Genomic DNA, 26,206 nt, shown 5'->3' on the forward strand with positions numbered 1-26,206 from the left:
CCGGGAGTACTTCAAGTTGTGCCCATGGTTTGGTGTCACGTTTCTTAATACGCGGCCGGACAATGAAAGCTTGGGAATAAGTGGTTATGCTGCATAAAATTAAAGGAAGGCTATTTTGAGTAATCGAGCATCTCTCATGAAGGGTGTTTCAGAGAATTGTGTACTGGTGGCCTTCACTCAAAAGCCGCAAATAGTGGTATAGGTAGTGCGCTGCGAAATCTGCATACACAGGAACACGCGCATATGTTTTGAGAGGCAAATAATTCAGTTACAACAAACAGGTTTAAAAGGTTTTTCTGTTTTTTAATGAAATGGATTGGCAAACAGCCTAATGGCTTATCTGAATGTCGTACCACTACAAAAACACGAGAACATCAGATGCTAGTTCGATCCTATACGTTAATCAATAATATGCTCGTCCGATTATAAGCAGAAAGTATATTATTAAAAGAAACATTGATCACTCTACATAATTCTTAATTGAACGTATGTACTTTAAAGTTTTGAAGACGGTTATATGTACATAATCAGATACATTATGTGATAATAGACATTTTTTGACACGGTAATAAATAGGAAATAAATTAAGGTCCTTAACTATTGATACTCTGTACCATGTATGTTGTGAAGGAATGCTGAGGTAAACAGGGGCGGTGGGGTAGCCTAGTGTTTAAAGCGTTGGCTTGTCACGTGGAAGATCCGGGAGACGGGTACCTGGGTCCAACTCATTACCCACCCATCCCGGGTATCCGGGTTACCCAGCCCAGCCCTAATACCCGATGCTGCGGACGTGTCGCTATACTGTCCACTCATTGTGAGAGTTATGATTACATACAAGAAACACTTAGCACCAATTTTACCTCCATCCATTCCTGCCCCTGTCACTGGTATGAACACCTCTATTTGCAGAACTTTGAATCTTGTACATAGCAATGATGTTCTGAAGCTTTCCTGAAAAATTCAGCTTTCTACTATTGTTTTCCAATGTCATGTCTAATGCTCCTGGCCTACTCTAGCAGGACCCCTGAACAGTCGTTTTCCTGATGCTAGTCGCCATGGGCTCCCTTCCTGACCTCATTGAAACAAACATTTAGCTGGGAAATGGACCATGTGCTGAACATACTTTACAAACTGTTTTATTGTGAGATGTTCAATGTAACGGTTGTATAATGAAGCTAAACGACGTTCCGTTATCTGCTTTTTGTACTACTGCGAAGTCGCCGCTGAATGTAGTCAAGGGCCTAGATTCTCGAATCTCTCTTAGCGCTATGATCGTCGTAAGGGGCATACATTAACATTAACTTACACCTATCTTAGCGCTAAGAGAGCTTCGAAAATCTAGGCCAAGGAGGTCAGTGAAACAAACATAATACGCTACATTCTTCCCTTCTGTTTTAAACAGTACTGAGCATTTTAAATATATTAGAATTCTAGTAAGTTGTGTTCTGAATGCTTCATACGTATGAGGGGCGATGGGTTAGCCTAGTGGTTAAAGCGTTCGCTCGTCACGCCGAAGACCCGGGTTCGATTTCCAACATGGGTACAGTGTGTCCCCCGCCGTGATATTGCTGGAATATTGCTAAAAGCGGCGTAAAACTAAACTCACTCACTCACTCACTCACGACTGAATTAAACTGTAAAATCTGTTTGAATGTGTGGTAACGTGATGGACTTGATTGACCCTAAATGAGTTAAGCTCCTAAACATGCTCAAATCCTAAATGTGTCAAATTTATAGGACGTAGGTTTGCTAAGGTTTATATTGAACGTCTAAACACATGTTTACAATGCATTTACGGTGTTCAATTTCATTATTATGTTGGCGGTAATGATGCAACAACATCAAAATTTAAACAGCAAAATATTGAACGACCAGTAGAGTCGTTTGTGTGGAAAACGGGATACAATACAGTGCCTCTGAAACCCTACATGCAGGATGACGGTGTCAGCTAACGTCGCCGTACTGTCCTATAAATCATGTATGTAATATAAGCATAACAAAAGATAAAGAATAATGTCAGTGGATTCAAATTATGTTCGCCACTGTATGTATCGACCGACAACATTACTTAATATTTCATCATATCACATCGATCCACGTTGATGCAACCGAATATGGATACATTCAAGCCAATGAATATTTGTATGCAACAAAACGTGCTGGGTTCGGCGTGCGCATGTCAATAGTTTAAACGCATATTACCAATAATTCTGTTATGACCACCAGGCTGCTGAAAGTGTCAGTGTGTAAAGGCATTATTCAAATAGCTAGGTTCCATTGATCTCTCCACAAGCATCGATAACATACCGTTCAAACTGACAATGAGTTTTGGTCCCTGAATTCCAGATAGAACCATTTCATTTCATTCGATATACCTTTATTGCAAAACGTTGGAATCTAAATGAAACGGACTATAGCAAAGCGGTTAATGCTTTGCCTGATTTATTTACACGGGATTACGAAAATACCCCTGCTGTATTGTGTATGACGTACAGGAGCTACAGTTTTTATCAGTAGTTTTATCGTAAAGTGGAACAGTAATAAACCCTGATCTAGCTGATAGTGTCTCACAACAGATGCAGGTTGTTTGATGCAAGTGTGCCGTACAGTGACACCATGGCTTCCAACATGTTTGATATGTTTGATATATCCGGGCGAATGGTGGATTATTAAAAAGAGATTTGGGTGAACAGCACTGTACACTAGCTTAGTCTCTCACATCGTCAACACGACAGTTTGGCTGACCCTTATATGCACCATCTGGATCCATAAGTATCACCCATGTCATTGGATGTAGGCTTCCGGTAGATGAATGGGGCGGTGGGATAGTCTAGTGGTTAAAGGGTTCGCTTGTCACGCCGAAGGCCCGGGTTCGATTTCCCATTTCTGGTGTCCCCCTCCGTGATATTGCTCGAATACTGCTAAAAGCGGCGTAAACCCATACTCACTCACTGAACCGAAGGAGTACAATATAATATCCTTGAATCGTGGCAGTAAACGTATTCAGAAATACACATGTCGATTTATCACCCAGCATTTCGTAAAGATAAAGCAACAAGGATAGAGTGTTGTTGTTTACATGTAAGAGGATGTATTTGAAGTGTACAATTTAATACAGAACAAACTTTATGGATATAAACTTCTTTTATTATCCATAATGCCTGTTCTATATTGTACTTCCCAACTTCTAAAATGCCACTCAAAGAAGTTATGTACAACTTAAGAAAATCAGAGTTCATGGCCAGTCTTGTGGTACATTAACGCGGATATTAACGTCTTTCTAGTAGTCAGCTTTTTGTCTTTGCTGTAATGAATTCATCTTATCTCTGTCAGAAAAGAATGATATTTTCATTGTTCATGTAAATGCGACTTTCATGTAAATGCAGTCTGGTGATGTTCATGCCGGCAAAGTATGACCATCCCACGCGAACAAACACTGAACTATGTATTCACGCCTGTTGATTATTGCAGCGTCAGACTTCCATTTATTACCCAGGATGTTCAGAGACAGGTGGTGAGGAACTAAATCTGTACTATACGTCATATGTGTCTGCTGTAGTGCTGTTGTACTTGGGTGTTAGTTTGATCATATCATCCTTCTCACACTCAGCTTAATGTTGCACGTGAAAGACATGACGAGACTCCATCATAAATATTTTATTCAACTAAACACATGTAAACAGTTAACATCGCTGTTCTGTATTAGTTTTCTACCTACTACAGGGGTAGCCTAGTGGTTAAAGCGTTCGCTCCTCACGCCGAAGACCCTGGTTCGATTTCTCACATGTGTACAAAGCGTTAAGCCCATTTCTGGTGTCCCCCGCCGTGATATCGCTGGAATATTGCTAAAAGTGGCGTAAAACTAAACTCACTCACTACTACGTACTACAATCGACTGTACGTGTAATGTAGTATATACATCAATACATACAGTAGTTGGCCATAAGTGAGTCATCATTAGTGAAATTTCCATAGACTTACATGTTAATTAACTTTTGCAAGAATAATTTACATAAATTGAGTAGAAGTCATTTATTGTGATATTTTGCAAACATCTTGGAAATCATCTTCAGCTACGTGTACATAATTTTCTTTCATCTTTCCGTTGATTAGTTATGGAATGACACCTGATTAAGCACCATAAGTACAACTTTTAATCTATCCCCTAGACTCTATTGTTCGTTCATGTCTAATATATGTTGTTGGAATAGTTGCAGTTTTCTTAATAACCATCGGAAAATTGAATGGAAATTATGTGTATGTAGCTGAGATGATTTCCCAGCTCGTAGATAAGTACTGAAAGCAATTCGACCGAAACTAAATTTATGAAAATTATTCTTGCAAGAGTTTATTAACATGCAAGTCTATGGGAATTGCACTAATGATGACTCACGTATGTCCAACTACTGTAGATCAAGTGCGTACCTTGGTCAAAACCTGTCAACGTGAGGCACTCGACAACTTTCAGCTCTCATTTCGATTCGATGCAAAATGTTCAGCTTGGCGACGTGAAGCCCATTAAAAGATATACACATGGAATAAACTATCGCAATACGTGATTCTTAACCCCCGTTTAGTCATTTATATTTTTTCTATCATGATTATGTTTGTTTGCATGATTAGTTTGACCCTTTTATTCCGATATTGATTTAGATATGCATGTGCATCGAACAAAGGCGAGCATTACTTGCAATACGTGAGCCCGTCATTAAGCAAATGTCAAGTTTCAGTAAACTGTGCTTACAGATCGATAACTTGGGAAATTAATTGATTTCATTGTTGATAAACAAGATTGGACTCCCTCAACTGTAACTGCTCAAAGATGGCAAATTATTGGAATGCGGAATGCCGGCATGTAATTGAGGGCTATTGCAAGAGACTATCACGCTGATGATTAGAAAACGTCAGCAAACTAACGACGTTAAGGACCTACAGCAGTAATACAGGGAGGATAGAGCCCTTCTCTAAATCACAAGACTTTTCCGTTTATGTCAAGTGGCTTGTTAAGAACAAAGTGACTTCCATATCGACTATTGTCCAAGAAAAGAATCACCTAACATCGGTCGGGTATAGAGACAGACGACCTAGCACACTTCCGCTCCAGAGTACAAAGCAGCATCACAAGCCTTATGTAAATGTTGGGACACGTAGCTTTTGGCGGGGCTTCGCTGAAGGTGTTGGGTGCCTCTCACATGACTGTAAACTTGACCTTGCGACGATCAGACAAAAAGTGAATGACAAGAGTACGTCACTGTCATCCTAGACAGGGTTGTTGTACCACATGTCGATGACTATTCCCTGAACACAAGGACAGTCTGCATGAACGCCAATGTTGGGGCGGGGGGTTGGGGTTCAGCGACGTAAGTTAATACAGCTGGCGGAGGTTTCACCAGATACTGGCAGTGTGCTCGGTTATTGAAACTTATGTGATTTCTTCACTGTTTGTCAGAATCTTATCTTCGCACTTGCTAACGTCATAAGACTTGCTTCTCTGAATACAATACAGTTTTTGCGGTTAGATTTGCCATTTAATATTCATTCAAAGTAAGTTAAAATGAGGTTGGGATAAGTTCCTTTGCTATGATTAATGATAACAAATTGATACTATGAAATATATTTGGTGTTGCGATGTTTTTGCCATGGGTATTTGGGGCGGTCTTACTCTAGGCCTACTCAAGATGCTGCGACTGTGCCCTCTTCCAAGCACATTGTCTCGAAGGTGTTTGTTCCTGAATGAATGTACGGACTTCACGACATGGTCGCCCAAACACTCCCGACACAAAACAACTGTCGGCCTCAAGACTGATTTGGTTGCATACATACAAAATGTGAACATTTAAAGTCCACCAGGACTGTAGCTTAAAACCTCGTGGATAGGTCCGGTTACCTTTCCCTATTATAATGGCGACCTTCTCTCTTGTAGGTTTGACTCACACAATATCCGAGCCGTCTCGAGTTTCTTCCTTGAGTGGCATTTAGAAATTGTGTGATGAACAACAGGGAAAGTTCTGTGAATATTCTTGAATTAAAGAAGATGTGTATCCAAAGAACTCTTCCTGTTGTTCGACTAGAGTTTGTTGATTGTCACACGTTCAGTATAGAGTTATTTAAAAGACTCGGGCGACCAAACTGATTTTCTTTGCTCAAACTGGTATCCCCCTGGGTCGGACAGGATATACAGGAGATCGAACAACCATGAACGTTGATTGCACAATACAGATACTGGTGTTGGTGTGACTGACCTACTGCAAGGCCGAAATTCAAAGAGCGGTTTTTGTTATGGAAGGTTCCTTATAGTTATTGTGAGTACTTACATCTGGCTGCGTTAAAAGTAATTGAAAAAAATGTCAAATAAAGACATTTCAGCGTCGCTGCTGCCATGTTTGCACATGAATACCGGGAACACATTATTAATGCATATACACAGAAATGTCAACAATGCTTATGTTTGGGTAAACATCAGCTCGTTTACGAAAGTAATTTGTTTTTTGTTTACGTTTAACCACCTGTGTCCCAATGTGCCGCTCGCCGCTTCTATCAGAGACTGGTTGCTAGGTGCAAGTGTACGGAGACAAGTCAGTGCAGATTGTTTCGCAATCCCTTCTGCTGAATCTAATCGTCCTGCTGGAAGTATTTATTCAATTGAAAAATTATTCTTTCCCAATTAATAGCAATCTGACCTTGTATTTCGTCAGCTGTTGCCGTATACTACTGAGTAGCCATTATGTATGTGGGCGTTTTAGAACACAGCAAAACGCCGATTTAACACACACCAAGGGAATAATTAAACGTGGCCATTAAAACTTTTATATACGTTCGTTTTTCGCGAAATATTGTCCACTATTTTGTATTCATCCAATATCCATATTCACATCATTCAGATCTTGCAATGAAAGACTTGTCTTGTATATATCAGAAGGTTTTTTTTGATAATTGTAACTAATTATTCAAATCAATTTAATGGTGCCAGAGAAAACCTTCTGGGTATAGTGGGGCTCATTGACGCCCACCTCGCTGGGTGCTTATATGAAGCATTTCTGTCTTGACCTTGACCCGAAGCATTTATTTATTGCAGTAATGTTGTATGCATGTTGCTAGCGCTGAAAGTGCATGCAAACCTCATTTATCACCTAGGGAATAAAAGTATCGATTTGTCCAGTTGTTAAAGAAATTGATTTGCCATTATTTTTTAATGCTCGTAGAATATTATCGGCAATAGAATGGGAATATATGTCACAATAGGATCCTCGTTAACCATGGAGGGGCACTCTAGGAACACAGTGCTCTTCCCCGAGTCGCCATCCAGCGAAAAGGTTGAGCGTATGTCACTTACCATGGAGCACACACGTCAACTCACACCAACATCAGCAACAACAGCCAGCAGCTCAAACTTCCGATTAGGTGTAAATCGACCGGTGCAAGATTCATGGTCAATTGTTCTTATAGCTATTCATCCATGTCTTTTCCCACAGAAATGCAGTTGTTTATGTGTTTATTTCCAGCTTGTTTGACGTGGCATTCGGCAGTTGTAGTTGAACGAAGACAGGGTGGGCACAGATTTCTGATATTTAACGTGATGCATATGTACGATCTTTCATTGTTGTAGTCTGTCGCGATATTCATCCGATTAACATCCTGGGCCTCCTTTCATAAAGCACGAAGGTGATCGTAAGTCACTAAGGTAACCTTAGCGCAATGTTAATGAATGGGAGTTAAGGTTAACTTTTAGTAAAGGTTACTTCGTGAAAGGGACACGTGAAGATCCGGGTTAGAATTGGTCTTCAGTAACCCATGCTTGTCGTAAGAGGCCACTAACGGGATCGGGTGGTCAGACTCGCTGACTTGGTTGACACATGTCATCGGTTCCCAGTTGCGTAGATCGATGCTCATGCTGTTGATCACTGGATTGCCTGCTCCAGACTCGATTAATCACAGATTAAAAACTGGAATATTGCTGAGTGCGGCGTAAAACTAAACTCACTCAATCACTTCGTGAAAAGAGCCCCTGCGTCCTGATGTCGAATTCAGTTGCCAGGTGCCAGCATACACAGACAAACCAATGACTGAAAGCGTCTGCAAAAAGCCACGACATCGCATACGGTTGGAAAGAGGAGTTGGGGAGAGTTTTCCCAATATCCCATGCTTCTCGTAACTGCCAACCAGAATGAGGATCGGTTGGTTTCAATAGGTAACCCGGTTGACTGCACGTTACAGTTGCAAGGTAACCCGGTTGTAGCTCCTTCTGTCAATCACTATTATGTTTGATTATATTGGTGACTACAGTGTAACCTTGATCACTCACAATTCCACAGATCCATGAAGATCCGGGTAAGAATTTAGTAACTCTTGCTTGGCGTTAGAGGCGACTTTCGAGATCGGGTGGTCAGGCTGGCTGACTTGGATGACCCATTTATCGTATCCCAATTGCGTAGATCGATGCTCATGCTGTTGATCACTGGATTGTCTGGTCCAGACTCGATTATTTACAGACCGCTGCCATATTGCTGGACTATTGATGAGTGTGCAGCGTAAAACTAAACTCACTCACAATTCCACACAAGTGTTCAAAGTGTCTAGTGACTTATTCCAATACAACATGCTCCTCTCAGGGAGTTACGGGTGTATGTCGTAATCCAACACCCATGACGTCACTGCTAGTGGTATACACAATCACAATGCTGCCCTGTATGCTACTTACGGCACGAGATGTGAGGAGCAACACGGCTCACGGGAACCTTAATAAGCAGGCTGTCCCACCTAGAAAAAGCCATAGACATAAGGGAGAAAAAAGATTACTTGCCTATCAGTTTGATTGCAGGTGTTGTGAGTATTTTTGCTTCACTTGACAATATCGACCGATTCCTTTTGAGACAATTTAACACGGTTTACCGGTTCGGCGTCTATTTATGTGGCATTGTCAGGTTAATGGGTGAGTGAGTTGGTTTTTACGCCGCTGTTAGCAACATTCCAGCAATATCACGGCGGGGGACACCAGAAATAGGCTTCACACATTGTACCCATGTGGGGAATCGAACCCGGGTCTTTGGCGAGACGAGCGGTTACCCCGCCGCCCCGTTGTCAGGTTCAGCTATGGCTAATTTCACTGCATGTAATTAGCGCTGGAATATAATAATTAAATCAAGGCCTATACCTCGACATAATAGGGGCAGTCATGTGTCAGTTTCTTCCTTGTTGAGAATAAGATTACTTGTACATGAAACTCCGGCATGACGTTCAAACACAATTACGGATTGGCACGTTACGGACAAGATTAAAGGTATAGGCTCTTTCTAAATGTACATTGTTAGTGCAAAAGAATATCGAGTCTCAACTATCCTCAAAGCCAATTCCATGTGGCGTAAAAAGAAAAGTGGCTGTGGAAAATGTGATTGATTGATTGATTGTTGTTTAACGCCGCACTCAATCCAAGACCAATTCCAATCCGGATCGTCTCGGGTCTGTGGAAAATGTATGATTGGATTAGTACAAAAATGACACAAGGAGTTCGCGAAATGCGGCACATCAATAAACTCAACTGAGGGAATATGCTTGGGAATCGTCAATTACTCATTGCGCTGTTTCGATACCTGTCGGGATTCTTACTCAGAATATCGGTCGTACTTGTGAGTTGACTCACAGGGAGTGAGTCGTTCCTAGTGGTTCAGTTTCCCGTTTGTCTGGCACGGATTTCAATATTTTCACTGTAACAAGATGTGTATAGATCAGGCGTACAATCCTAAAAAACGTTATTTTCCCAAGTTTCGAAGCCTTTAACACTTAGGGTCATGTTTCCATTCTAAACACGTTCAGGACCTAAATATATAAACATTTAGCTACATGTGGTTATCCCAGTATTACGCAGGGCATGTCATATACGCCACAATCTTTGGACTAGCACCCATGCATATAGATATTAAATGAATATACAACAAGACATCTTTTGTTGAAGGTTTTCTGTAGTTGCGTCTGGATGTAAAAGAACATACAAAGATTAACATTGTTAGAAATTAAATTTACTGTTTTTCATAAACATATTCATTAATTCTTGGCAATACATGAGCATTACATATACTTCACCATACATATCCATCGAAGATCGAATCAGATGTTCGTCCTTTGTGTTTTATATATCTGAGATTTCACTGAAGTAACTGAATATTCTAAGGTTGTGAAGTAGGTAATTATTTCCTGAACGTAGTTATATGCATGCATGAGTGGTTCTTTGTCAATGCAATAGCAATGGCAGTGTGACTTTGACAGATATTTTTCTAAATTCAATTCATTTGCCAATTAAATTTTATAATAATAATGGTATAGGCATATTTATAATGCGCCCCTTCCACACCCTGAGGCATGCTCAAGGCGCTACAGATTATTTACATTAGAGTATTTACAGCTGAAAGTATAAGTATATACTGAGAAAAGGTGGGTTTTAAGTCTGGACTTAAAAATGTCAATTGTGTCAGAGTTTTTAATGGCTCTTTGGAGAGCTCCAAAGCACAGGTGCAGAGTAAGAGAACGATCGGTAACCAAAGGGTTTCAGTTTGTAGGATGGGATGACCATAGTGGAGCGGCTAAGCAGATAAAATGTGCACTTAATGTGCCATCAGTGTAATAATGGGACGACTATTTTTAAAAAGTACTGACCCAAAATACTGGTGAAACATCTTCAAAACATAGCTGAGTCAATGTTATGAACACTGGCTCTCGCACCAGTGCATGTACATGAGGACTGTTTGCACTTGCATTGGTTGTTACATCCCTTTTTACTGACACGATACCAACTCCTGACAAGATTCTGGTGTAGTGTCGTACAGTAGGGAACATACTGCCCACTTTTCTTCTGTATCCAACCCCACTCAGTTGGAGATGGCAGTTCAGGCTGTGGAAGAATGACTGACCCCACACATGACCTGCCTGGTAAGCTGCCCTTTTGACATGCTGTACATGTGTTGATGGGATGGGATGAATTGAGTTTTACTTCGCAAATAATCTCAAACAAAAGTGATTGAACATAAAAAGAAACATATTCCCAAAGCATCCTTCCATGATGGTAGGGAATGAGCAGTTGCAATATAGTGCTCTTACTTCGTGTGGGTTTGAAGCTGAGGGAGGTTCTAAGCCTTAATCTCTGTGTGCTCGAAGTATCACCGATCTCATCCTGAAGGATATCTAGTTGATTTGGATACTTCTACTGTGATATCTCTCATGAGCGGGATAAAGAGTCGTCTTAACTTCTGACGTCTGGTGCTCGTTCTACATAGATAGATGCGTGGGACTCTGACCAGACGCAGTGATAAGTCTTCATAGATTGATGCGTACGACTTTAACCAGATGCGCGACTATGCTTGTCGTAAGAGATGACTAACCTGATCGGATGGTCGGGCTCGCTGGCTTGGTTGACACATGCCATCAGTTCCCAATTGCGCAGATCGATGCTCATGCTGTTGATCACTGGATTGTCTGGTCCAGACTCGATTATTTAGAGACCGCCGCCATATAGCTGGAATATTGCTGAGTGTGGCGTAAAACTAAACTCGCTCACTCTAACCAGATGCAGTGATAAGTCTTCTTTATCTTCATTGCCAAATATTAAAGATAATAGTGGGATATAAAACTGTCGGTCTGGCTGATTTTTGGCAATAACATTAAAACGGAGACCAAGATGCACGGATGCATTGGGACCTTTATCAAATCTGATGAGGCTGAGGTCTATATAATGGAATTCTGACATTCTGGGTGAGTTTGGAGCCTTCACCATGGTGATGACAGAGCTGAAGGGCGCTAAGATTGACCCCAGTCTTGAGATTCTTGAAGTTCTGAGGTTGTATATCTGCTGGAATCCCCTTACTTCTGTCAAATTGGTCAAGACTCTTCGACTTATCATCATACAGGCTTCTGGTAGATCTGCATAGAGACCGGGAGACTTCTGCTCTGCTGGAATAGCCGCGCCTGGTCAAAATCTTCTTGATATTCCCAATGCGTGCAGATCGAAGACACTCGGATTTTTATGCTTCTGCTTCATGTGAGGATAAGTGAGAAGCTTTGACCAATCTGGAAGTGTTAGAGCCGGATTGCCTGCTAGCTCGGTGAGTTGGCTGTCCTGGTCTTCAAAGACTGATTGGACAGTCGAGGGACCCAGTGGCTAATGGCTCGGATAACTGCCTAACCTCAGTGATTGATGTGAAGTAGCTTCTCTTCTGGAGACCACAGCTCTGAGGTTACATCTGTGTTGAGGTGCTCCCCAATCCTGTAGAGACGCATCTACATACAGATGCAGGTTGAAGCTTTGCACGCCCAGAAGGTCCTTGCGCAGACCTTTGATTTCCTCGTCCACCATTGGAGATACTTTGGTAGGTGATGTGGTAGCAGCAGTCAGGCTAGAAACCTCTGGATTGGTCGTAGTTGCAGTCTGCCCCTCTTCGTGAGTGATTGGGATGACGTTGGGCATCAATCGTAGCGTGTATTTCAACTGACGTTTGAGTATAACGGCTTGTTGAAGTGATTAAATGCCATTGTCTAGGGAGAAGGTGCATCAAACTACCCTGTTGTGCAGGAAGCTCACGATGGAGCTTGGTTACGCATGTGAATAAGCACGGGACCTGAAATTGCCAAACTGTAGAACCCTCCACTGGTATTTTTGATGGTTGAACAGGAATCGTAGATACTTCCTGGACCCTGGGTGGATTGGCATATGCAGATATGCATCCCTTAAATCCATGCTTGCCAGAAAGTTGTCCTGTCTTATCATCTGCTTCAGCTGTAGAAGGTGGAGAATTCTGAACCTCTCTGTCCCCAATACGTGATCATTGTTGAACTTCTTCATATTAGTCTTATATTAGGACTTTTCCAATAAATTGTTCTTGGGAACCAAGAAAATTGGGGAGCAGAACCCTGGGTCGAGTGCCTCTTGACGTTTATTGCTTCTTTGGATAGAAGTGACTCCATCGCATCTGTGAGCTTTGGGTGTAGGGTTTCTGCGTAATGTATCTGCGGAAGATAGAGTGGACCGGTGGCGTCGTGTTCACTAGATGGATGATCTATTCCTTAAGATTTTTGTGATGAATGGGTCTTCCAGAAGGTCCCACTTTGGCCAATACTTCCTTGTCGACGTAGTAAGGTGAGTCCCGCCGATGCTGAGCAGATCTGGTTGGAGATAGATTCCTGGTACTTTTCCTGGTTGACCATGGACAAAAGCATACATTCTTTGTTGGACTGCGGATGTTTGAAGTGTGATATCATCGTCTTGTTGATAGATCTGGACATGGTGAGGACCAGGAAGACTCGTCTGATAATAGTATCAAGCTGAGCAAGCAGGGAAGACCCTGCATTCTAGTAGCTTTGGTTCTTGATGACTTGCAAAGTTGCTCCAGTTGGTGGTAAGGTGAAGGAGGACGATCATTCGATGGGGAAGCTATGGGTAACCCGTCTGCAACCCAAGTTAACAGGTATTTATCATCGTAGATTGATGTTGGCCCTTCATGATACGGTTCTAACACAGTTGGCACTAATATGAGAGTGTGAAGAGTGACATGCTTGGTCAAGTGCATCAGCTGCACATATGCAGCTGGGAATGTGTTGAGGTGAGATGTGTTTTTTTCTATTGAAGGGGAACACAAGCACTTGATTTTTCACTACTTTTCGCAAATGAGATCAGATAAGCAATTAGTATGAGTCAGGATGAGTGTTTGCATTTAAACAGTTGATATTTACCATTAAACAATAAAACCAATTAAGCATGATTTGTACCGGAAAATATGACTGCTCCCTTGCGAAAGACAATCTGAGGTATCTCCCTTGTTTGCCCTTGAACCATGAAGTTGGGGAATAATCACATAGATTTTGATTGTTAGACATGGTTAGACTGAAGAGACCTGGAGAGATCTGACAGACGAAATGCTTTCAGGAGCTGGGTGTCATCAGCATAGGCATGGTGAGAAACTGTGTGGTCTGTAGAAATCCTTCCGACATATCCTGTATACAACACAAACAGGACCGGACCAAGGACTGATCCCTGTGGCACACCAGTTGTGATTACAGCGCCTATAAATCTCTCACTACCAATGACAACAGATTACTGTCAGTCAGACAGATAAGACGTCACCCACTGAAGGACAAGGCCTTCAAGTCCGTACTGTTGTTTGAGCCTGGACAAGCGTCTATGGTGGTCAGTTGTGTCGAAGGCTGCAGAGAGGTCCAAAAACACTAGAGCAGCGATCCTACCATCATCAACAGCACAACGAAGCTAATTCGTCACTTGCGGTAAGGCAGTCTCCGTACTATAGTATTGCCGATACGCTGACTGGAATTCATCAAACAGAAGATGTTTGGAGAGATGGTCTTTCAGCCTGACATGCACAGCCTTCTCAGTTATCTTGGAAATGAAGGATAAATTTGAGAAAGTCGAAAGTTCTGAAGATTCTGAAGGTCCAGGTCAGGGTTTTTTTCAGCAGAGGTTTGACTACAGCGTGCTTGAATCTGTTTGGAAATACACTACTCTCCAAAGTTGGGTTGACAATTTTGGAAATGCTTGGCAGCAACAAGTCAAGATATTGAAACAGACGTTTAGTTGGTATGGGGTCAGAGTCGCAGGTGGCAGGCTTCGAAGAGCGGATAATTGATTCAATGGCCTTGGGGCTGAAGGACGCAAACTGTGTTAGTGGATCGCCTGTGAAGAGAGGTTCACTGAAACACCTATCAACTTCCTGGACTGAAAGTCATTGTCGAATGGTATCAATCTTTGAGATGAAGAATGAGTTGAACGCATCTGCGAGTTCAATCTGATTTTGTCCGGGAGGTAATCTATCACCATCACCTCCCTTACCAGCAGGGTATTCATAAACCTTTAAAGGAAGCAGATTTCCCCATACTATCCTCTATACTGTGAAGACAATATTTCCTTTTAGCGGAGATGATTAAAGAGGTGGTAGCATTTCGGCACTGTTGATACATCTGCCTGTGAATTTCCAGGCGTGTTTTACGCAACTGTCGTTCTCTTCTGCGCCGCTGAGTCTTAGAGTGACGAATCGACTCGTACCACGGAGCGTGAGGGCGGAGTATCACCTTCTTCTCAACTGCCGGAGCATGTTTGTCTAGAAGAGATGTGAGGGTGTGATGGAAGAGCTCAACATGGTCCTCAACATAAGGGGGGAGGATCAGTGAGGAGGTTTGAATTAACCAAGTCAAGTCTGAAACTATCTGGCTGAATCTTCTTGATGTTTCGACGCATCAAGATTGAATGCTTGCTGTTTGGCTTAAAGGTCACATGCAACGTAAAACACAACTTTGCAGATTCTGCTACCTTTCGGTATGGACTTACCGAAACAAATAGTCAAAAATGCAAATTCAACTTATAAAATTGAAAAATAACGCGATGAAAAAAACCGCGCGAAATCGGAGTTCAAACGTTTCACTAATTTTCCCCAGACTTTTCGGGGGAAAACTGGTTTCAACAGCTGGGCTGCGCTCATAGCACGTGCGCAGTGAAATAGGTTTGCGCAGCTTGGAAGCGGGTTGTCCGGTGAATACTCGGTGAAGGCTTTGGTGTGAGCTATTTTTCTAAGGTTTTGTTGATATCTCCCAGGCGCGAGCTTTTTATATGTTATGACAGTAAATTAACTGTTTATATAATTTCATTTGTCTATTTCACCACACGTTCTTCTTACCGAGTCTCGCGCCGAAGACCCGGGTTCGATTCCCCACATGGGCACAATGTGTTAAGCCCATTTCTGGTGTCCCCCGCCGTGATATTGCTGGAATATTGCTAAAAGCGGCGTAAAACTAAACTCAGTCAGTCAGTCTTACCGAGTCACTTTCTCAGTTCGATATTTGAAAGCAATGTCATTATCTAGCGTTGACAGAATTTCTAAGTGTGATATAGATATGTCGTTGTCTCAGACAAAACTCAATGTCTTGTTTTCTTGATACCAGTGTGTCTGCCTGCCTGTCTGCTAATGACAATATTCAATACACAGCTGCTATCACTGACCACATGCAATTTGAACTTAACACCAATCAGGCTATACACCATAAACAAAATGCATTGATTTATGGCCCGAGTTCGGTCTCTGTCACATTATGTAATTACACACACAGGCAGGTGTGAAAATGGAACACATGACATGTTATGATGTCTGTTGATTGTAAAATGTTATACACAAAAAATGAGCATGTATTTACAAAACCCAACATCTCTATAAATACACACACAATGAGCCGTGAGGGCATCTGCAAATGAAGCAGCCGTTACACTTGAGTGCACACCCAACCGCTCTGACTGGGTTCGGTATCCCAGCTGCTTCGTTTCTTGGGAAGTAAACCCAAGTACAAAATATTGCACTTTTGATTTGCGATTGTACGCTTATAATTTTGTTTATATGTTTTTTCATAACCGGCAATGTATATTATATGTCATGAATAAATGATAATTGTGTTTTAATTATGTTTGATTTTTGGGTTGCATGTGACCTTTAACTAAGTCAATAGTAAAGAAGACATTGAATTGGTCAGACATCTGGCGATCGATGACTTCATCTTCTTTGTTAATACTGTAGTTGCTGTGTGTAATAATCCAGTTGAAAATGTTGCCAGATTTGTGTGTGGCGACAGACACATGCTGGGTAGGGAATAATTATTCAGTAACTGGATGTATTTCTTGACTTCGGACTTCTCGTGAGCATTGAAGTGCACATTAAAGTCGCCAAGAATTACTGTGTAGTATGTATTTTTAGTGTGTTGCAAAGAGGGTAGATAAATCTGGAAGAAAGTCATTGTTTTTTTAGTTTGTTTTTAGCAGAGGGTGGAGGTCAGTAAATACACACCAGGCTGAAGGTAGCCTGTCCAGAAGTTATCACAACGTTCATGTTCTCAAAGGATTTAGAACTGTTTCCTGAGTCACTACGACGAACAGTGAGGGATTTCCTGTAGAGAATTGCGATTCCGCCTCCACTTGCGTCAAGCCTAGGGCAGTGGAGGAGAGAATGTGACATTGGTGTCATTTAAGCTATCTTAGCTTCATCACCCGTGTTCCTTAACCACGTTTCAGTTAGAATGAGCACATCTATGTCATAGTCAATGATCATATCAAATATGTCAATAGGTTTGTTTCTGGCTGACTGAGCATCCCAGAGTCACATTTTAAGAAATGTTGGAGGCTCTGTAGGATGCACCTGAATGAGATAACTATGGTTAACCAACGACAACAGTAAGTTCTGACAGAATCAGGGAAGACATTTTCACAGATTGTTATTTTCCAAGGAGTGTTCCTACCCGCTGGACTACCTCTCTTGGTTTTCTTGCTAACAGAAACCCCAGCATCACGTCATATTCTCACAGGTGTAGGGTCAGTCCGATAACAGAAACCCCAGCATCACGTCATATTCTCACAAGTGTAGGGTCAATCCGATAACAGAAACCCCAGCATCACGTCATATTCTCACAAGTGTAGGGTCAGTCCGATAACAGAAACCCCAGCATCACGTCATATTCTCACAAGTGTAGGGTCAGTCCGATAACAGAAACCCCAGCATCACGTCATATTCTCACAAGTGTAGGGTCAGTCCGATAACAGAAACCCCAGCATCACGTCATATTCTCACAAGTGTAGGGTCAGTCCGATAACAGAAACCCCAGCATCACGTCATATTCTCACAAGTGTAGGGTCAGTCCGATAACAGAAACCCCAGCATCACGTCATATTCTCACAAGTGTAGGGTCAATCCGACCTTGAAAGTGACACAAAATGGATTGCTGTGGCCAGCTGGCTGATTGACAGACAAAGATCTCACCAGCTGTAGAAACAGTGGGGCTGCAGTTTATTGATACTCATCGTAGTCCTGCTGGGGTAGGCTTGGGGGCTGATTGGTGACACAAAGTAGGATGTGAATATGTCCAACAAAACAAAAATTGTAAAATAAATCCACATTTTGACTGTTATGATGACTCAAACTTCACACAAGCATCCCTGGAGATGTTAGCAACGTCATCAACGATAATGGTGGTAGTGAGTGAGTTAAGATTTAACGTCACATCGGCATTATCTCAGCCATATCTTGACGAGAACAATGTAATTCATATCAGTAGTCTGTGCAGATGTAATGTAACTTCCCTTTTTCAAGAGAGCTATTGATTGCTGCTACCAAGCGCAAATCAACACCAAATGTTGTCATAAATAAAACAGCAAAATACCACATTGACATCCAAATATAGATAAATGTTATAAAACGGCATTTGATGTATTGTTCATTGTAGAATAAGTTGTCACAATGAATGAACTTTTGGAATTATTTTGTAAATCATTTATCAACAATGTTTAGCGTGATACCCTGTGATATGCAATTCGTCGTTATTATATTAAAACCATTATCATGATACTCGATGATACCACCTTCGTCGTAATATGTTTAGGTTATGTGGGTCATACATATTGAAGTGTTTATGTTATTAGGAATGCGTTATCAAATGCACTTTGTGGTCAGAATGTTCAGTATCGTGTTTAGATGGTATTTTACTCTGTAAGACGACAACTCATTTAATGTACCCTTAACGAATTTAGATACAACCCCCCATAAGTGTCTCTGTTTAGGATGTTATCGCATTCCTAAATACGTTTAGATCTAAATAAGTCTTGTGTGTGTTTACACTGTACAGCCCATGATCTACTAGATGTGTTTGGGTTGTTGTTTATAAAGCTGCACTCAGCAATATTCCAGCTATATAACGGCGGTAAATAATCGAATCTGGACCAGACAATCCAGTGATCAACAGCATGAGCATTAATCTACGCAATTGGGAACCGATGACATGTGTCAACAAAGTCATGGAGCCTGACCACCTGATCCCGTTAGTCACCTCTTACGAGAAGCATGGGTTACTGAAGATCAATTCTAACCCGGATCTTCACGGGTCTGACTTACTAGACGCCCGACTGGAACATCACTGACTAACTATGAGTTTCTATCTGACGACTAGCACTGATTATATAGGTGATGATTTATGAGGAAACTAGGATATCAGGACCTCAGGGCTCAGGACTAATATGGTTGTCAGGGTGGATGGTTCCTGATGTTCTAACATACATCTGTTTATGGTGAAGTAGGAAATACGTGACACTGATCCTCATCCCAGTCACAGGGAAGAAGAACGATGGTTCATGACTTGATATGCCCCAGTTTAACACGCACAAATAATTTGCCAATGGGAGAACAGGAAGTTTGTTTGTTAATAATACAAGAACGGCGTAAGAGGAACGGTTATCCAAGATGACTTGAATGTCTCTCTGCAGCCCTTATTACATATAGATCATGGACCAAAGACGTCATTGGTGGTCAATTTTGTGATGAATATTCATCAGTTAAAATACACTTGGGACAAACTCAATAAGGTAAAATGCCTGTATTGGCAACTTAAAGACCCGACAGTGGAGGGATTGCGGACCTATCTGAGATCAACACGGTTAAGTGGGTTATTTTGTGACAGGCAGACATTTATTCATCCGGGAGGAAAATTGAGTGGATGATTCCAGGGTGTATTTCCGTCTCCGCATGAATCACATCAGTGACGCCGCGCATCTCGGTGTCACCTTGCTCTCTCTCCTGCATGTCGAGAGCGGGAAAGATTCAGGTTAATACTGCCTTTGTTATATATGTGCCGTGTTTCCAAACACAATCATCTCATTGCGGGCTAGACACGTAATACAGGCTGTCCCTACACATTAAGTCTGCAGGCGTGTGACATCAATCAAAAAGACCTGGGAATGTTATCGAACTGTATAATCGATTTGAACTTTGACTATTCTACTTAATGACTCGTCAATATATTATCGACGTTTATTCATTATATATTACTCACACAATATCTATACACCTGGCGAATATTCATATTAAAACCGATTTCATCAATTTTGGCCAATATCATATATGGTTATTTTAGCAAATTTTAACAAATTATGAAATATATATTTTCACGAGTGAATGCCTCGCACAACTGAATGGGGTAAATGAACCACACTCAACTGGTTCCGCTATCATGTTGCGTAGGTTTTCAGGAAACTGCACTTGTAACTGTCGACTCGTGAGTAATAATTAGCAGCACCAATTACATGTCCATGATATGTGCAAGTCAGAGTCAATGAGTCCGATGTTACAAGTGCCTGGTTTTAATTAGTATGTCATAGCGCCAGGTGTTGGCGGAAAGGACAGCGTATCCTGCTCCTTTGGTGTCTCAAGTTCAATCGTTGTATTGCATGAAGGCCACAGGCCCATATACACACAAAATAGTTATTATATGTACGACATATACAACATGCGACACACACGTTACATTAAATCTCTTCTCGATACGAGCGCATGATTAATATTGAACGAATGAATGAGTTTAGTTTTACGCCTCACTCAGCAATATTCCAGCTATATGGCGGAGATCTGTAAACAATCGAGTCTGGGCCAGACAATTCAGCGATCAGCATAATGAGCATCGATCTACGCTATTGGGGACCGATGACATGTGTCAACCAAGTCAGCGAGCCGTGACCACCCGATCCCGTTAGTCGCGTCTTACGACAAGCGTGAGTTACTGAAGATCAATTCTAACCCGGACCTTCACGGGGAGCATGATTAGTAAACAGAGCTACCTTATATTGTAATAAGGATGCTTTACAGGAACGTATTAAATACACTTTTGTAGTATTAATTTTTTATGGTAGCCATTTTCGAAAATATATTTGTCTTCATTATATACAGGACTTGCCGGACGTGCAGGTGTAAGGTGATTTCAATAGCTAACGGGGATGTTCTCTGACTTAATATGTCCCACTTTCCTCAAACTTGTACATCCTCACTTTAAGACTTTGGGAAACATTCCTTAAGGTAGGAAATAGAAAACGTTTTGGTATCCATGTTTATACTATGTGAACTTCACTTGCAGGAGAAGCAAGTCCTCTGCTTCTCCAACTGTTAAGCCATAGCCGACAACTGGGCACAGACGTGGTATTTGTAAGTAGGAATATCATTCACACAATGATCGACATACACGTGGTAATTAGAAGTAGGAATATCATTCACACAATAATCGACATGCACGTGGTAATTGGAAGTAGGAATATCATTCACACAATGATCGACATACACGTGGTAATTGGAAGTAGGAATATCATTCACACAATGATCGACATATCGTTCACACAATGATCGACACGTGGTAATTATAAGTAGGAATCATTCACACAATGATCGACATACACGTGGTATTTGGAAGTAGGAATATCATTCATACAATGATCGACATACATGTGGTAATTGAAAGTAGGAATATCATTCAAATGATGATCGACATACACGTGGTAATTGGAAGTAGGAATATCATTCACACAATGGTTGACATACACGTGGTAATTTGAAGTAGGAATATCATTCATACAATGATCGACATACACGTGGTAATTGGAAGTAGGAATATCATTCACACAATGAGCGACATGCATGTGGTAATTGGAAGTAGGAATATCATTCACACAATGGTCGACATACACGTGGTTATTGTAAGTAGGAATATCATTCACACAATGATCGACATACATGTGGTTATTGGAAGTAGGAATATAATTCACACAATGATCGACATACACGTGGTTTTTGGAAGTAAGAATATCATTCACACAATGATCGACATACACGTGGTAATTGGAAGTAGGAATATCATTCACACAATGATCGACATACACGTGGTAATTGGAAGTAGGAATATCATTCACACAATGATCGACATACACGTGGTAATTGTAAATAGGAATATCATTCACACAATGATTGACATACACGTGGTAATTGTAAATAGGAATATCATTCAAACAGTGATCGACATACACGTGCATAATATCATTCACACAATGATCGATATACACGTGGTATTTGTACGTAGGACTATTATTCACACAATGATCGACATACACGTGGTTATTGGAAGTAGGAATATGATTCACAAAATGATCGACATACACGTGGTAATTGGAAGTAGGAATATGATTCACACAATGATCGACATACACGTGGTTATTGTAAATAGGAATATCATTCACACAATGATCGACATACACGTGGTTATTGTAAATAGGAATATCATTCACACAATGATCGACATACACGTGGTAATTGTAAATAGGAATATCATTCACACAATGATTGACATACACGTGGTAATTGTAAATAGGAATATCATTCAAACAGTGATCGACATACACGTGCATAATATCATTCACACAATGATCGATATACACGTGGTATTTGTACGTAGGACTATTATTCACACAATGATCGACATACACGTGTTTATTGGAAGTAGGAATATGATTCACAAAATGATCGACATACACGTGGTAATTGGAAGTAGGAATATGATTCACACAATGATCGACATACACGTGGTTATTGTAAATAGGAATATCATTCACACAATGATCGACATACACGTGGTTATTGTAAATAGGAATATCATTCACACAATGATCGACATACACGTGGTTATTGTAAACAGGAATATCATTCACACAATGGTCGACATACACGTGGTTATTGTAAATAGGAATATCATTTACACAATGACCGACATGCACGTGGTTATTGTAAATAGGAATATCATTCACACAATGATCGACATACACGAGGTTATTGTAAATAGGAATATCATTCACACAATGATCGACATGCACGTTGTTATTGTAAATAGGAATATCATTCACACAATGATCGACATACACATGGTAATTGTAAATAGGAATATCATTCACACAATGATCGACATACACATGGTAATTGTAAATAGGAATATCATTCACACAATGATCGACATGCACGTGGTTATTGTAAACAGGAATTCCGTTCACATAATGCTCGACATACAGGTGCATAATACCATTCACACAAGGATATAAGTAGAAGAATCATTCACGTGATGACATACACATGGTGGTTGTAAATAGGAATATCATTCGACATAGACGAGGTAAGAATCAACAGGAATATCATTCACGCGATCAGATCGACGTGATAATTGAAAATAGGAACATCATCCATGATTCTTTTTTTATCCCTGTAAGTAGGAATATCGCGCACGTGTTGAGAATAGGAATATAGGATAGGAATATCAACTGGAAATAGTAATATTATTTACACAAGAACTAAGATAAACAGTCAAGGACGTTTTTACATTGACATTTAAGAACACCTAGCTTCTGGAACGTTGATTGAACAGAAAAGAAATCGTGGACTGAACAGAATATGTTGAGAGTGATGTGTTCTATATAGCTACTGTTACACGTAGAACCGACAGAAACATAGATCTCTACTATTGACGGTGCAATCCTCTGACTCACATGCTCCACATAAAAGCCTATAATTCCGCTCGGCTGTCATCGGCTTGTTAATATGCAGTTTATTTTGCTGCCAGATGTTTAGAGAATGTTCACTGCCCTTAACTTCATATTATTTATCGCTTAGTGTCATATATAATATTACGGTATTACATGACTTGCTGGTATATAATATGGAATTATTGCTATATCTGAACGTGTCCAATTAGTTCACTGTTGCGCGTTTATGGAGTTAGTTTTTAAATTAGATCCACAATGAATTGAGCGTTGCTGTGAGGCACGACATAACCGTAATTCATTTGCATTCCTGAAAAAGAGGCGTGCACATTCATTTCCATACTCTGAACACAATATAATTCACAGGTTATTTCCACTATGTCTGTCCACAATACCAGTCGCAGGATTTACCCTGATATCTATTGTAAATATGTAGTCCCCGCGGGGTTTCTGGTTATCATTCACAATGTCTGGCTCCCAGGAGTTCCACCACCTGACTTATATTCACATTACCTGATTCCCCGCTATCATATTGTCACAATGTGTCTTTCATTAAATCCAATCATGTTTTGTTTCAGTGGTATGTTCAGATATGACTTCACATGATTATATTCACATGTAATATATTACCCGTGAAGATCCGGGTTAGATTTGGTCTTCAGCAACCTTAGCGACTAAGTCGGGTGGTCAGGCTCGCTGACTTGGCTGAAATCGTATCCTAAATGCGTAGGTCGATGCTCATGTTGCCGATAACTGGATTGTCTGGTCCAGATGGAGTATTTACAGACCGCTGCCATATGGCTGTAATATAGCTGAATGCGGCGTTAACTAACCAACAAACCATGTATGTTTCCACCCAATTGTTCACTAATTGTTAAATCTGACGACTGTAGTAATGTTGTATTCTCTCCGACTTCAGATATGGAACATCATGTATATGATCTTTATCTCCGTCGCCATCATCGTCTTCTGTCTATTCAATGAGCCCATCTTCAGGGTTAGGACCAACCAAAACAACAACGGCTCCATCACCAACAACTCGGCGTACGACGATACCTCGACCTTGGGGATGTTGATGAACACGCTCCCCAACCCCTACCTGTACGTCATCGACAACATCTGCCTTGTATTCTTCACTATAGAGATTGTGATTCGCCTAACAGTGTGTCCTAACAAGCCCCGGTTTTTCAAACATCCTCTGAACATACTCGACATATTTCTTATCGCCGTTATGTGGATTGTGTTCATCATGGATCGATTCCCTGAAGTCACCCACGATTCCTCTGATATAAAGAGAGTCGAAACCTTCTTACGACTGTGTTTTTCGTTGAGGATTTTTAGAGTTCTACACTTCGGAAAAAGATCCCAGACCATGAAGATTCTTATTCTGACGTTCAAGTCCAGCGCCCGAGAGTTGTCGGTCCTTATGATTGGGCTTGGGATGGCCGTGCTGATCTTTGCTACATTAGTTTTCACCACCGAGATGGTTCTGATGTCGCACACGTTCGACAGCATCCACAAAGCTTTATGGTGGGCTCTCATTACCATGACAACGGTGGGTTACGGAGACTATGTCCCCAAGTCAGTTCCTGGGCAAGTGGTGGGTTCCATCAGTGCTATAATAGGACTCCTCATACTGTCTCTACCTATTGCTATTATCGCCTCCAACTTCAATGTCTATATCTCCAACGTCAGTGCCCGAGAACTCCGAAAGAAGCAGACTCCGAATGCCTCGACCGATCCCGACACCCCCCTTCCTGTGGTGGCTAACCCTGGTGAAGACCCTCCGTTGGACACATCCCACGTGACTAGACTTGAAGTGAAGGAAATGGATGAGCATATGTAAACCGACATGCCTCGAGTGTCATAGAGCAACAAATTGTTTAACACACGTAAAGAGGGAGGTTTTCGTACAAAAGAGAAAATATTATTATTGAAAATTTGTATGAAGTCATCTTAGCGTGTTCTGAATATTGTTGACGTGCTGAATTCTGTTTCTGTGAAAACAATAAAGCAGCTACAGATATACAGTGAAGCATAACAAGTTGTAAGAGGTACAATGTTCTCTGGTTGTCTAGCTATGTACAGATCACCCGCTGCCTTCCTGGTGACGCTGTACGGACAATATCTCACCGTATCTGTGCATTACTATGTGAAACTGTAAACGGACGCATCACAAACACATTGGACTGTTGTCGGAAATTTGTAAAAAAAAAATTCACTGCATTTAGTGTGGGATTGTGGATGTCTGGTGTGTGGCAAATAGCTTAACCAGCGCAGATAATATTTGTAGCCATGGTAACTCTGATGTCATAACCTGAACATATATGTACATGTCCAACATGTACAAGGTCCACTTGCTCCCAAAGCGGCTTTAGCGCTACGACTGTCTTTTGTCTATAATGAAATATGGAAGTTGTGATACACATGTGATCCATCTGTGATACACATGTGATATATGCGGTCTCACCTTAGGCAAGTGAGTTTGTTCAAAATTGCCTCTGTTCACCTAACAGAAAAAATGGGTACCCGGTGGGATAAGCCATGTGACTATAACCTTCTAGCGCCTAACAGGCAGCCTGGGTTATCCGGGGTAATAATGTTGTGGTGTTTGTGCGCGCGTTGAGCATGCCCCTTTGTGGTGTGGAGTATTGTGCGGTATAAGTAACCTCATTATTATTATCATTACGTTGTTGTCATAGTAGCGCTAAGATCGCTTTGTGCAGATGGGGCCTAGTCGATAGTGTTGAGACGATGGATACGCGGTGGAGTCCAAGTGATTGTACAGGAATATTGCAGAGAGACCAACATGTGTACATATGTAACATAACACTTGCACCTTCCATT

The 26,206-nt window shown here is 41.2% G+C and overlaps 1 protein-coding gene across 1 annotated transcript in view; it reads left to right on the forward strand.

Moving 5' to 3' along the window:
* Positions 1–25,921, forward strand: part of LOC124263058 (potassium voltage-gated channel protein Shaw-like) — a 55,073-nt gene extending 29,152 nt beyond the window's left edge. Inside the window, exon 2 of the mRNA XM_046697672.1 lies at positions 24,279–25,921. Within this exon, the coding sequence (XP_046553628.1) occupies positions 24,279–25,205 (927 nt within the window). The 3' untranslated portion in view covers positions 25,206–25,921. The remainder of the gene's footprint in view (positions 1–24,278) is intronic.
* The last annotated feature ends 285 nt before the right edge of the window (positions 25,922–26,206 follow it).

The sequence above is a fragment of the Haliotis rubra genome, unplaced genomic scaffold (genome assembly GCF_003918875.1).
Source record: "Haliotis rubra isolate DU_JTF1 unplaced genomic scaffold, ASM391887v1 Scf867, whole genome shotgun sequence".
NCBI lineage: Eukaryota > Metazoa > Mollusca > Gastropoda > Lepetellida > Haliotidae > Haliotis > Haliotis rubra.